General features: G+C 45.2%; 1 protein-coding gene across 2 annotated transcripts in view; it reads right to left on the reverse strand.

The window, feature by feature from the left end:
• The window catches only part of slf2 (SMC5-SMC6 complex localization factor 2), an 85,930-nt gene that overhangs the window by 26,473 nt on the left and 46,295 nt on the right, over positions 1–13,162 (reverse strand). For both annotated transcript variants that reach the window (XM_055647000.1, XM_055646999.1), the window contains exons 5-7: positions 5,243–6,159; positions 2,322–2,395; positions 1,507–1,644 (exon numbers count right to left, since the gene is read on the reverse strand). In XM_055647000.1, the coding sequence (XP_055502975.1) occupies positions 1,507–1,644; positions 2,322–2,395; positions 5,243–6,159 (1,129 nt within the window). The remainder of the gene's footprint in view (positions 1–1,506; positions 1,645–2,321; positions 2,396–5,242; positions 6,160–13,162) is intronic.

Below are 13,162 nucleotides of genomic sequence, written 5' to 3' on the forward strand. Positions count from 1 at the left end.
CCCAATGTGAGATAGTGCTTGTGACTCAGTGCGGCGAAGGGCCTGTTTCCATGCTGTATCTCTAAAGTCTTAAATGAATGGTACTTACTAGTATTCTTTAGAACTTAATTTAATAATTTGACACAAAAATGCTTTACATTTACCAGTAATATGATGTTTATACAGATTACAGTCATCCTAGGTCATTTCATTTTGTGTTGTGTGAATAACATCAGTTAGTGGCATTAGCCCATCTACAACATTCTTCATTGATCTTTTTTGTGGAAAGCTAATGTTTGCTGGGTAACAAAGATCAACTCGATAACCTCTGCAAATGCAGACTCTGCATGTTCTCTGTTCAATGGTCTTGCATGCAGATCTCAAGCAAAGATGCAAAACAAAGGTACAGACAGTGCCCACGTTCGTAATCCCATTAGAAATCGTGACGATTGTTGGAAGTTCTTGGAATCTTAGTGCGAAGAACTTAATAACTTGAGATGACAATACAGCGTAGAGTTCCGATCACCACAACACAGGGAAAGGAAGATTTAATCACAATATACAAAATGGATTTAAGTTCAATAATAGGTTTGACATGGAGCAGAGGACAATCCACGTCAAACCCATCAATTAACTTAAATCCATTCAATGAGGAGTCTAATGCATTTTCTGAGAGTGGGGGAAGAAATACTATTGCACTATGCATGTAAAGCAGGGGTCGGCAACCTACGGCACCTGGGCCGAATGCGGCCCCTAACCCGAAATCATCCGGCCCGCAGGCGTATTTCTTTTCCTATAATTATCCAGCCCACAGACTTCCGTCATCTCCGGTACCTCCCGGGCACGAGGCCGCGGTGCACAGGCGCAGTGACGCAAGGACGTAAGGAGGCCTGCGCTGGCGGCCGCAATGGCGGAGCCGCCGGGCAGCGCAGAGCACCTAAGAGGCCAAGCGCCGATGAGCGTCGTCGTGGACGAGCGCCAGCGACGGCCGAGCTCTAGCTGTACCGCATCCTGCGTAAAGACACCGGCACAGCTGCTCATCTGTGTCTGGGCTTCACTGTAGGGATCGGGGTTGTCAATAGGCCGGGGACAAGTGAGTGTGAGTATTTGAGCCACCGCCTTCAGGACAGAGCCAAGGCAATGTTCCGCAGGTGCGCCATGTTCGTGAGTCCCCATAACTAGGGGCCAGTGCTCCGGGTGGTGTCCTCGAAGGGGCAGGATCTATGTGAACACACGATTTGATGCCTGTCATCTGGGGCAGGATCCATGTGCACACGTGATAGATGTGACCCGCCATCCGCTCTGACATGCGTCCTGGCCCCTATGCAGAACCAGGTTGCTGATCCCTGATGTAAAGAGTCCAATCCTAAGAAAGTTAGGAACTGAGATAAATAAAATAGGAACATTTTGGCCAGTACGAACATGAACGGCCTCTCAACGTGACACAAGTTTAAATTATTTCACAAAACTCTTAAATGTCATTCATTCCATTTATTTATAATTCTTCAGTTGTTGGGTGTCACTAACCTGTGTTCCTCTGCAATCTGATCCATGCCTTCATCCATGCTGAGTTCGTCATCTTCATCAGTCAGGCGAGTAATGTCATGTGTCACATTGAGTTGATACAGTCCGTTTTTCTTAAGGTCCTTTAGTGTTTCACACATTCTAAGGATGGTGCAAAGTGATCAGCATTCGATTGAAACGCAGTTATACGCAACAGCTGCCCTAATTAAACTGTGTCAGCAACCTCAAGCATTCCCAGGGAAACAAGAGTGTAGGAAATATTCTGAGAAAACATGTTGCAGATATAATCTGCACAAAAAGCACTCATTCTGAACAGCTTTTCCTTTGTGCTAGTGTAAGAGAAATTCAAATTATACCTGTATACATTCATTCTTACCTTAGAATTACAAGACATAGATATAGGGGCAGAATTAGGCTACTCAGAATAGAGTCTACTCTACTCAATGGGCAGATTGAGATTGAGATTGATCACATCGATCAACCCCAATACTGTTATATTTCTGTGGAGCTTCCGTCACTCAGTATCTCCACATATTAACTGCACGGGACATACTGAAGCATAAAAATCACTTCTGAGCTGGCTGAAATATCAGTGATATTATTGACGTGATAAAATAGTGCCCTCCCACCCATTCTTAATTTCAAGGTGTATTAAAGTACAATTATTGAATACAAATTTCAACAGAGAATGGATAGTAATTGGAGGTGAGATCAAAATTATGGTTTTAAAAAGGCTTTGGATTTTAGTCACAAAATGCCAATGACAATAGCTCCAAGAATAAAACTTCAGCCATGGTAGAAGGATAATGAGCACTCACCTCTCCGACTGCTTCTTTTCTTTAAGAAGACGTTCCAAGCCATTTGAATAACTCGTCTGCTTAATAACTTTGAACTGGGATTCAAATGAAATGGTATTAAAATACTTTTTAGGATAAAAGGTTAAGTACTAATTTGAAGTTTATTTTCACACTAAAATAGACCAAGCTGCACGTCTAGGAGCAGAGATTTGTTTCCTGATCACGTGAATTAATTGCACACTCTTCTTTGAGTGTTTGAGGTTAATCACGGAATATGGAGATTCAGAATAATGACACAGCCATGAAATTACTTGCTATATTTAAGTGCATTTAAACATTAATAGCCACAGGATTTCAATAATTTAGTTTCTGATTATCTGAATCAAGTGATTATCCCCCCCCCCCCCCTATTCTGACTCCTGTTTAGATACAGTGTTAGATAGAACAAAGGCCCTTTACCATCCATCTCTAGGCTCAAATTATCATTTTTTGTGGTCGGCATAGTGGCGCAGCGGTAGAACTGCTGCCTTACAAGGGACAGGGTGGAAAGACATGTAGTCTTAGTTAGCTGTGGGAATCAGTCGGTTTGTAATAAACGTCAGTGGACAGTTTATATGCCAGGGATTTCCAAAGAATCAGATAGTGGATTATTGGTGTTGGGCAGAGCTCAATCAATTGCTGGGCAGCCAATGAGTATAAATCAAAACATGGACTTCGGGTCTACCTGAAAGGCTAGAATAGGAGGCAGAAACCCATCAATTAATCTCGGATACACGAAAAACATTTTAAATTATTTAATACACTGCACTCTCCATGTAAAAACAAAGAACCCACTGATGTTGGTTTAAAACAAAAGACAAGGTGCTGGACTAACTCAACGGGGCAGGCAGCATCTCCAGAGAATACGGATAAGCGACTTTTCGGGTTGGGACATTTCCTCAGATGGAGAAATTAGAGTGCGGCAGAGTGTCACATCGGTAGAGTTGTTGCTTTACAGCGCCAGAGATCCGGGTTCGGTCTTGACTATGGATGCTGTCCATATGGAGTTCGTATGTTCTCCCTGTGACCGCATGGATTTTCTACAGGTGCTCCGGTTTCCTCCCATATTCCACAGACATACAGGTTTGTAAGTTAATTGGTTTTTGTAAAATTGTCAATTGTCCCATCTGCACTTGACCCATAATCCTCTAAACCTATCATATCCATGTACCTGTCCAAATGTTTCTTAAAAGCAATGATAGTACCTGCTTTAACTAGCTCCTCTGGAAGCTCATTCCCTACACGCACCACTCCTCTCATGATCTTGTCCACCTCTTTAAGATCATCCCTCATTTTCCTGTACTCTAAGGAATAAAGTCTGAGCCTGCTCAACCTCTCCTTGTAGTTCAGGCCCTCGGGTCCTGACAACATTGTTGTAAATCTTCTATGCACCATTTCCATCTTGACAACATTTTTCCAATAACATGGTGATCAAAACTGAACACAATACTCTAAATGTGGCCTCAATGTCTTAAACAACTGTGACATGACCTCCCCACTTCTGTACTCGATACTGACAGATGGCCAATGTGCTGAAAGCCTTTGTGACCACCCTATCTACCCATGATGCCACATTCAAGGAACTGTGTATTTGCACTCCTCGACCCCTCTGCTCTGTAACACTCCCCAAAACCCTGCCATTCAATGTGTAGGTTCTGCCCTTGATGGACTGCCCAAGATGCAACACCTTACACTTCTCTGTATTAAATTCCATCAATCATTCCTCAGCCCACCTGCCCAGTAGATCAAGAACCTACTCCAATTCTGACAACCATCCGCACTATCCACAATATCACCTACGTTTGTGTCATCTGCTAACTTGCTAATCATGCCTTGTACATTCTCATCCAAATCATTGATATAGATAACAAACAGCAGTAGGTCCAGCACCGAACCCAGAGGCACAACAGTAGTCACAGGCCTCCAGTCTGAAGAGAAACCTTCCACCTTCACCCTCTGCTTTCGTCCATGAAGCCAATTTTTTATCCAGTCAGCTATCTCTCCTTGGATCCCATTGCAATCTAACCTTCCAGAGCAGCCTACCTGCAGGAACCTTGTCAAATGCATTGCTGAAATCGGAGGCTTGGCTTGGAAGCACAAAGGTTGGCTTCTAATACATAACATTGCAAAGGAAAATCACCCAGCATCTATGCTCGTACTTCCCCTATGAACTAAATTATTGTAGCCTCATCCATACAGGTTTCCAGCCTAGGTTTAATACCTAGACTGCCACAATGGGTGGCATTGGTAGCCAGGTGCAAAACACGTTAGTATATATAGGCAAGTTTCTCAATTGGATAAGCTCATTGGTAGAGGCAACTGCTTCTTAAATGAATGAAGAACAGAGCTATGTTTATTTGAAGTCAAACCTTTTCCACAGATCAATAAAGCTGTAGACGTAACGTACGTTCTCTCTTCCAGAGATTTTAAATGGGTTCAGGAGGGCTGCACACAGTAAGTTTTCATTGATGTGGAAAAGGAACAATTTAACCAGGTATTACAGAGTCCAGCAAATTCTAGGTTGTATTTTTTCCTCATACAACTTCCAACTAAAGCATTTTTTATGATTAACAATGCAAAGATGGGGGGACCCAGTAGGGGGGCTGTTGAGAATGACTGTGAGAATGAAGGGGGACACGGTGGGGGGGGGGGGGGGTGCACCTGCTGCCATGTGCGGCAGCAGACAGAAAGATAGAACTGTTCGGTGAACTGGGTTGTATGCAAAACAAAGCATTTCATTCTACCTTGGAACATGTGACAACAAAGTATCATTGTCTTTACAAGTGTTAGCCTTAACCACCATTATTTTAAAAAATCTCAGTCAGTACTAAGTTCTAAACGTTAATGCAAAGTAAAATTGGGAAATACAAATCTAGAACTATTAATTTTTTTTCCAAACTTACAGTCATCGAAGCCACTGGTGTGTTTGGGCTCACCGACGTAATAGAAATGGCAGATTTCTCTGGTGTTGCAGGTATTGGTTTGTTCTGAAGCGTTAGGAGTTCGTCCAAAGCCAACAAAGTATCATCATCCTCATCACTATCTAAATTGCAGCTGAGTTCATCGTCACTGTTCATGCCGCTGTAACTGTCCCTTTCTTTCTTCTCTGGGTCTTCAGTGCTCTCCGATGACTGGACAGTGGTGTACTGTTCAAGCTCTTGAGATGGTACCGATGACTTACCGTCATCATCCGAAGGCAAAACAGCTAAAGAGCTAGATTCAAGTTTTTGTGTCCTTTTGCTGTCTAAGGATGCCAAGGGATGTCTCCCCAGGAGCCCAGATCTATTTTCTTTTGAAGAAATTGCACTGTCCAGGGCCGTCTTGGCTTTCTCCTCTGTCAGTGTCCGTGTGTATGAATTTGGAGGGATGTGACTCGATAGTTTATCATCCAACAATGATGGCAAACAGCCATTTTCTGGAAATTCATCAGCTTCCAGGGCTATGTCCTCATTTTCCAATACACCATTATTGTGATCTTTCAGCACTCCGTTGCAAACATTTTCAGTCACGTCACTGCCATATTTGTCAGTGATCCTGCTTTCACATCTTTTCTTATGGAACGGAGCATCTATCTGACGGGGCAAGGAAACGCGTTTCTTTCTCCGATCGTCGTCATCTATTAGATTACGTTTTCTTTTCTCCTTTGAACATGAGATGTGCAACCTTGGTTTCAAGGCACTCATCGAGTTTTTACGACCTGGACAAGGAGGGAAGGAATGGTGCCGCTGGACTTTGCTGCACATTTGCAGAGAACCCGAAGGGAGCGTTTTGGTCACGAGTTTTAAAACTGATTCAGTCTGTGTAGAAATGCCGCTATTCTCTAGAAGATAAAAGCGGAAGAACATGTTTGAACAGACATAAAAGACAAAATAAAGTTGAAAAGCAGAGCTAACAGTACATCTAAAGCACACAATTTGGATACTGTTTAGTAAATTAAAACTTGTGGATTAAAAACAACACAATGAAGTTTCATTATATCTTTGCTACCAATGTTTCAAGCTTTCAGATATGTGCAAACTTCACCTCCATTATAAGTAACATACGAAAACACGAAGCAAAGGAGAAATAATGAAGAAGATGTACAACAGAAATAATACAAGATTAAATTACAAACTGTAAGAATTAAAATAATTATATTAGGACTGAAAATCTTTTTGGGTTTGGAAGTAAATCAAGAGGGTATTTAAAGAAAAACATTTTGATGAGAGTACCAAGAAAGACTTGTGAGAAAAACAGCGCTTGATATAGAGAAAGAGGGGGGGGGGAAGAAAGAGGGGGGGGGGGGGGAGAGAGAGGGGAAGAGAGAGAGGGGGAAGAGAGAGAGGGGAAGAGAGAGGGGGGAAGAGAGAGAGAGGGGGAGAGAGAGAGGGGGAAGAGAGGGGGGGAGAGGGGGGGGGGGGAGGGGGGGGGAGGGGGGAGAGGGGGGGGGGGAAAGATGGGGGGGGGAAGAAAGAAAGGGGGGGGGAAATAGAGGGAGGGGGAGGGGGGGGGGGGGGGGGGGGGGATTCCAGCCTCTTAACCCCAAGCCCCATGGTAGATCAACGCTTACAACAATAATCCGCTCTATGATCTTCGGCAGTCCAAAAGCAGCAAAGGAAAATTAATCCCCTCCCACCCTCCCGTCTCCCCCGGCCACTGATGAGATGGACGCGGGGGTCTGAACCAATTGCTGACAAGGTCCTGGACAAACCCCGTTCCCAGAGACGTTATGTCCGCTATTTGGCTTTTCGGCGTGGCATCCGTTCGGTTATTTGGCTACTCAGCTTCTCGTCTTTCGACAACCCGTCCACACACAGTTATAAATATGCCGTTTAAAAACAACAATAAACAAAACAGTTTTAAAATACTAAAAGCAGAGGATGCAAACAATCACTCCCAATGCATGTTGGAAGCTCACTACTGATAAATCTAGTTTTTACAGCGGAAGAGATCAGGCAACTTACATTAGAGGCCAGTTCATTGGTTATATTTAAGAGGGAGTTAGATGTGGCCCTTGTGGCTAAGGGGATCAGGGGGTATGGAGAGAAGGCAGGTACGGGATACTGAGTTGGATGATCAGCCATGATCATATTGAATGGCGGTGCAGGCTCGAAGGGCCGAATGGCCTACTCCTGCACCTAATTTCTATGTTTCTATGTTTCTATTACAATGAGATCTTCCACAAAATCAATAGAACACGTTTCATTCCTATTATAACCACAAGGGATAGAGCATACTTGTAACATAAGCCCAAATCACATTTATCCTCTTAACTATTTACGTTTTCTAAACTTGTGTTTTCTTAGTATCTTGTTGTGTGGAGTCAGGCCATTCAGCTCAACTTGGCCACACCAATCAACTTGCCCCAACCACACGAGTCCCACCTGCTTGCATTTAGCCCATATCCTGCAAAATCCTTTCCTACCCATGTGCCTGGCCAAATGTTTCTTAAACATTGTGATAGCAACCTCCTCTGCCCGCCTGTTACATATAGCTACCACCCTTTGTGTAAAAACAGTTGCCCCTCAGATTCCTATTAAATCTATCCCTCCCTCACCTTAAACCTATGTCCTCCCATTCTTGAATTCTTCTACAATTCAGAACTCTATTCTTTGGTGCTCTGCGTTATTCTAAATACATTTGATGGTTTGATAGTCATTTGAGACGCATTTCCATGCGCAAAGCCATGCAAATTATCTCCAATCAGATAAAGCCTTTCCAAATGCATGTAGATCCCATTTCTCAGATCAATACCTGGCAAGCTAAATATGTGGAGCTTTTTTTACAATCCGATTAGACATGATCAAATCAAATCGCAGAGCAGACTTAAGGGAGTTTAAAGTTCTACTGCCATTTTTAATGTGTACCAGACGACGCGTTGGGTCCCCGTTGTGATGTCAGAGATCCTCGAGACATTGTTTTTTATTAAATTCAGTCTTTTCATTCCTTCTGGGCGCGCCGCCACCGTGCCCAGCAACCCTTCCCCCAACTGCACACGTGCGAATACCGGGCCCGGCAAACCTCTCCCAACTCCGCAGGCTCGGTTGACGGGATCCGGCAAGTGGGAGCGCACTGCGCAAGAGCGACTGCCACATTGAAACTTGTCCCATTCACAGTATAAAGTTCATTAAAGTTTATAAAGTGATTTACTTTATCAAATATAACAAAACTTGATACTGTACACCGCAGGTGAATGGTAACAACTAAAATTGTTGCGCTGTCGTGTGCCGTTTTGGCTGTATTTGGGGGGGGGGGGGCGACGTCGGCGCTCAACTCCACTCCCCCCCCCACTCCCCCCCCCCCTCCCTCCCCAGAAAATTATGGGATTTTTTTTTTGTAAATGAAACCTCACCCCTATTCCACCCTCCAATGAAAACCACAATGATTTTTGGAAATGTATTCAGTATTCATTTTATCGTCATTTCACTGAGTACTTGCATTCATAGAAGAAATGAAAAATTGTTTCTCATCAGTTTTGTCATCAGCGCAATAAAAACAGAAATAAATACCACAAGTTAAAAATTATCATCTCTAAAATAGAACTAAAACAGACATTCAGACAGAACAAAATCGATCCCGAACATAGGAACAATTTAAAGTTCTGTTCAGTGGCTTCACCTTGACAGGTGACTAGCTGTCAAAGTGTTTGGGGGGGGGGGGGTTTATATGTGGGGGGTGTGTGTGTATGGGGAGGGGACACAGTCTGTTAACTATTTTTGTTGCTTGTGTGAAGAAGCTGTTTAGCATCCTGCTGGTTCTACAGCTGATACTCCTGTACCGCTTCCCGGATGGCAGGAGGGAGAAGATGGATAGGAAGGGGTGGTAAGGATCCTTAATGATGCAGATGGCTCTGCAGATGCAGTGCTTCTGGTAGATCTCCAACAGGAAAGGGAAGGGGGCACCAATGATCCTGCTGGCTGTCTTCACTATCCTGTTTAGCTGTCTTTGTTCGTAGGCCTTGCAGCTCCCAAGACAGGAAGTGATGCCGTATGTCAGTATGCTTTCAATGGTACCCCTGTAGAAGGTGGTAAGGTGAACAGTGGGGAGACCTCATTTTCTGAGTCTCCGGAGGGGATGGAGCTGCTGCTGCGCTCTTTGGATGACTGCTGTGGTGTTGGTCGTTGAGGTCAGGTCGTCCGCTAAGTGAACTCCCAGGACCTTCACGCTGCTGACCCTCTCCACAGCAGCACCGTCAATGTGCAGCTGTGTATGATGGTGTTTGCCAGCCCTCCTGAAATCAATCAACATCTCCTTCATCTTGTCCACATTGAGGGTGAGGTTGTAAGAACCTACACCACTCTGTAAGCAGCTCCACCTCCCCCCAAGAATATGATTAAAACAGATTTTGTTTTAAATCTCATTCCCTCCATTACCCCTCTCCCCTCCCAACCCCCCTTGAGGTGGAATCTGCTGATCCCATTGTGATGTCATTGAGGGCTGGAACACTGCTAATGGGCAGTTTATATAAATGAGATTCCATTGTGATGTCATAGCTGTAACTGCCACTGCAACTTCTAGTTGTTTCCTCTCATCCCCCAGCACTCCCTCCCCTCTTCACCCTCCCTCTTCTTTCCCCTCTCCTCCTCCCTCCCCACTCCTTCGATCTCCCAATCCTCAGTCACTCCCTCCCTCCATAACCCCTCTCCCCTCCATACCCCATTCCTTTCCCTCTATCTCCCTGCACCCCCACTCCTCACCACCACCCTATCTCATCCCCCCCTCTAAACACGATGTTTAAATAACATTAAACAACAATCATCTCCCTCCCCCCCCCCCCCCCCCACCAACTACCTCCCTCTCCTTACAAATATCTCATTGCACTGAGAACCCTGTAATATGTTAACATTGTAACGGGCAGTGCAAATATTTTATGTAAATGAAATTTGAGATCCCACTGTGACGTCATACGCTGATGGCACTGGCAGTGCAAGTTGAAGTGATTTTTGTCAAAGATTCTGTAAAGTTTAAAATGTGCATAACTTGTAAAATATATCATCAATCTGAACGAAATTTGATACACCACACCACAGAACAATGGTGGGTAAGTGGGCCAAACATAGTACTGTGTAATTCAGCGTAATTCCAGGATCACACTCATCACAGACACACACACAGAAATAATAACAAACACGATGAGTTTTAGTAATGCACTAGACCAAGTGCAGACCCGTTGGGTCTGCTTACCCAACGCACCCGTTCCCTACCCATAACCCCCACAGGAGGCATGGTCCACCAACTCAAGCCGTTCCTGAACGTAAGTTTCCAGCACTCCCCTCAGCAGTGCTCATTAAAAACAATTCCAATTGCACTTGAAGCTGGTCGGTTTGAAATTCAAGGTTTTTTTTTTTAAACTTTAATCAGTAATATGTCGAGAAATAAATCATTAAATGTTCACTGAGGGTGATCTCGGCCTCGTGTGGGAGAAATGTGAATCAGAATATGTAAAAATCTTGTGAAAGTTGGCATTTTTAATGTTTTAATTGCGAATAACGTGTCAAATATAGGATGAAATCTTCATTGATGCTCATCTCTGCTAGCTGAGCCATTGAAACTGGTGGTTTTAATTTTAAAGTCTTGATTTTTTTTAGACTTTTAATCAATAATGAGTCGAGAATAAGTCAAGAAATAAAGCATAAAATGTTCAGATAAGGTGCTCCCAGCACAGGAAAAATGTCAACCTGAATATGTAAAAATGTTACCGTCATTTTTGCAAAGATGTTTTTGCAAAGACACAACGACACACACACACACACACACACACACACACACACACACACACACACACACACACACACACACACACACACACACACACACACACACACACACACACACACACACACACACACACACACACACACACACACACACACACACACACACACACACACACACACACACACGAGATTAGACTTTTTGATTTGATTCGGTTCCTTTATTGTCATTCAGACCTTTCGGTCTGAACGAAATTTTGTTGCCTGCAGTCATACACAACAACAATAAATAACAAAACATACAAAAACACAAATTAACATCCACCACAGTGAGTTCACCAAGCGCCTCCAAGCACTGTGATGGAGGCAAAAGTCTTAGTCTCTGTCTCTTCCCTCCTTGTTCTCCCTCTGCGCTGAGGCGATCCGGGCCGAAGATGCCGCCCTCCAGTCCAGCGGATCTCCGTAGTGATGTCGCCGCTGCCGAAAGCCGGAACTCCATCTCCGCTCCGAGTCGGCCGGCCACAGCCTCAGCTCCGAGTCGGGCCGCTGCCGAAAGCTGGAACGCCGCCTTAGTGAGTCGGGCCACCGCTGCCTCAGCTCGGAGTCCCGCTGCCTCAGCTCCGAGTCCCGCTGCCTCAGCTCCGAGTCCCGCTGCCTCAGCTCCGAGTCCCGCTGCCTCAGCTCCGAGTCCCGCTGCCTCAGCTCCGAGTCCCGCTGCCTCAGCTCCGAGTCCCGCTGCCTCAGCTCCGAGTCCCGCTGCCTCAGCTCCGAGTCGGGCCGCTGCCGAAAGCTGGAACGCCGCATCAGCGAGTCGGGCCGCCGCCGCCTCAGCCCCAAAGTCGGCCAGCCTCGCGTTGTAAGTCGTAGCTGGCTCTGCATCCGGAGCCTCGAGGTCGGTCGCAGTTGGAGACCGCCATTAGGCCTCAGAGCAGACGGAGGCAGAGAAGGGGAATACAACAAGAAAAAGTCGCATTCCCCCGAAAGAAGAGACAAAAAACATGTTTCACCCCCCCCCCACATAACACAACCTAATAAACTAAAATTTAACTAAAACAAGACAAAAAAACAACAACAAAAAGTAAAAACAGACGGACTGCAGGCGAGCCGCAGCTGTTCAACAGCGCTGCCACTTCCGGATAAGTACTAGACTAAGTACTTTAATAAGTACTAGACTAAGTGGGACCCGTTGGGTCCCAGCTTCATACAGGAGGACTGGTCCCTCAACGTAATATTCCACTTCTCCACCAATTCCAATATTGCTGGCCATTGGGGGGGGCGGCTTTCTGGAGCGCTACCATGGTGTTGTGGGCCGAGGGGACTGGATTCCAGAGGGCTAGTATGGTCATCGTGGGCCAAATGGAGGGAGGGGGGGGGGGGGGAGGAGAGAGAGAGCAAGAGCGAGAGAGATAGAGATAGAGATAGAGAGAGACACAGACACAAACACACACACAGACACACACACATGTGATTGACAGGCGAGAGGATCTCAAGGTTTTTTTTAAAAACACTCATAACTTTATTTTTCATCGATGGGAAAAATCCTCAAGGCCTGCTCAGCGGTGGAGGACTGTGAGTAAGGCCAAATATCATAGCAATTTATGGTAGCGTTTTTTTCAAAAATCAATATACAGCGCAGACAGGAAGTGGTCAAGATGAGACTTTTAATTATATAGATATGATGATACTAGACCAAGTGGGACTCGTTGGGTCCCTGTCACATGGGAGAGCTGGTCCCCGAAGGTAATATTCCACCACTCACCCCAAACCCAACAACTGCACAGGCATGGCTGATGGATTCCTGTTGTGATGCCAGAGATCCCCGTTGTGATGCCAGAGATCCCCGTTGTGACACGAGTCACGTTAACCCTCCCCAAGTCCACCTCTCCATCCCTCTTCCTACCCCTATCCTCCTCCATTCCCCCTCATCCCCAATACTTCCTCCCCCTCATTTTCACCCTCCCTCTTCTTCCCCCACTCCCTCCCTCACATCTCCCTCCCTCTCATTTCCCCTACTCTCAATCACTCCCTCCCTCCATAACCACTCTCCCCTCCCTACCCCCCTTGAAGTATATGTGAGGTGGAAGCTAGTGTTATTTAAAACTGGGGGTTTTATTTAAACTATAAATAAGA

This window comes from Leucoraja erinacea, chromosome 15 (assembly GCF_028641065.1).
Source record: "Leucoraja erinacea ecotype New England chromosome 15, Leri_hhj_1, whole genome shotgun sequence".
NCBI lineage: Eukaryota > Metazoa > Chordata > Chondrichthyes > Rajiformes > Rajidae > Leucoraja > Leucoraja erinaceus.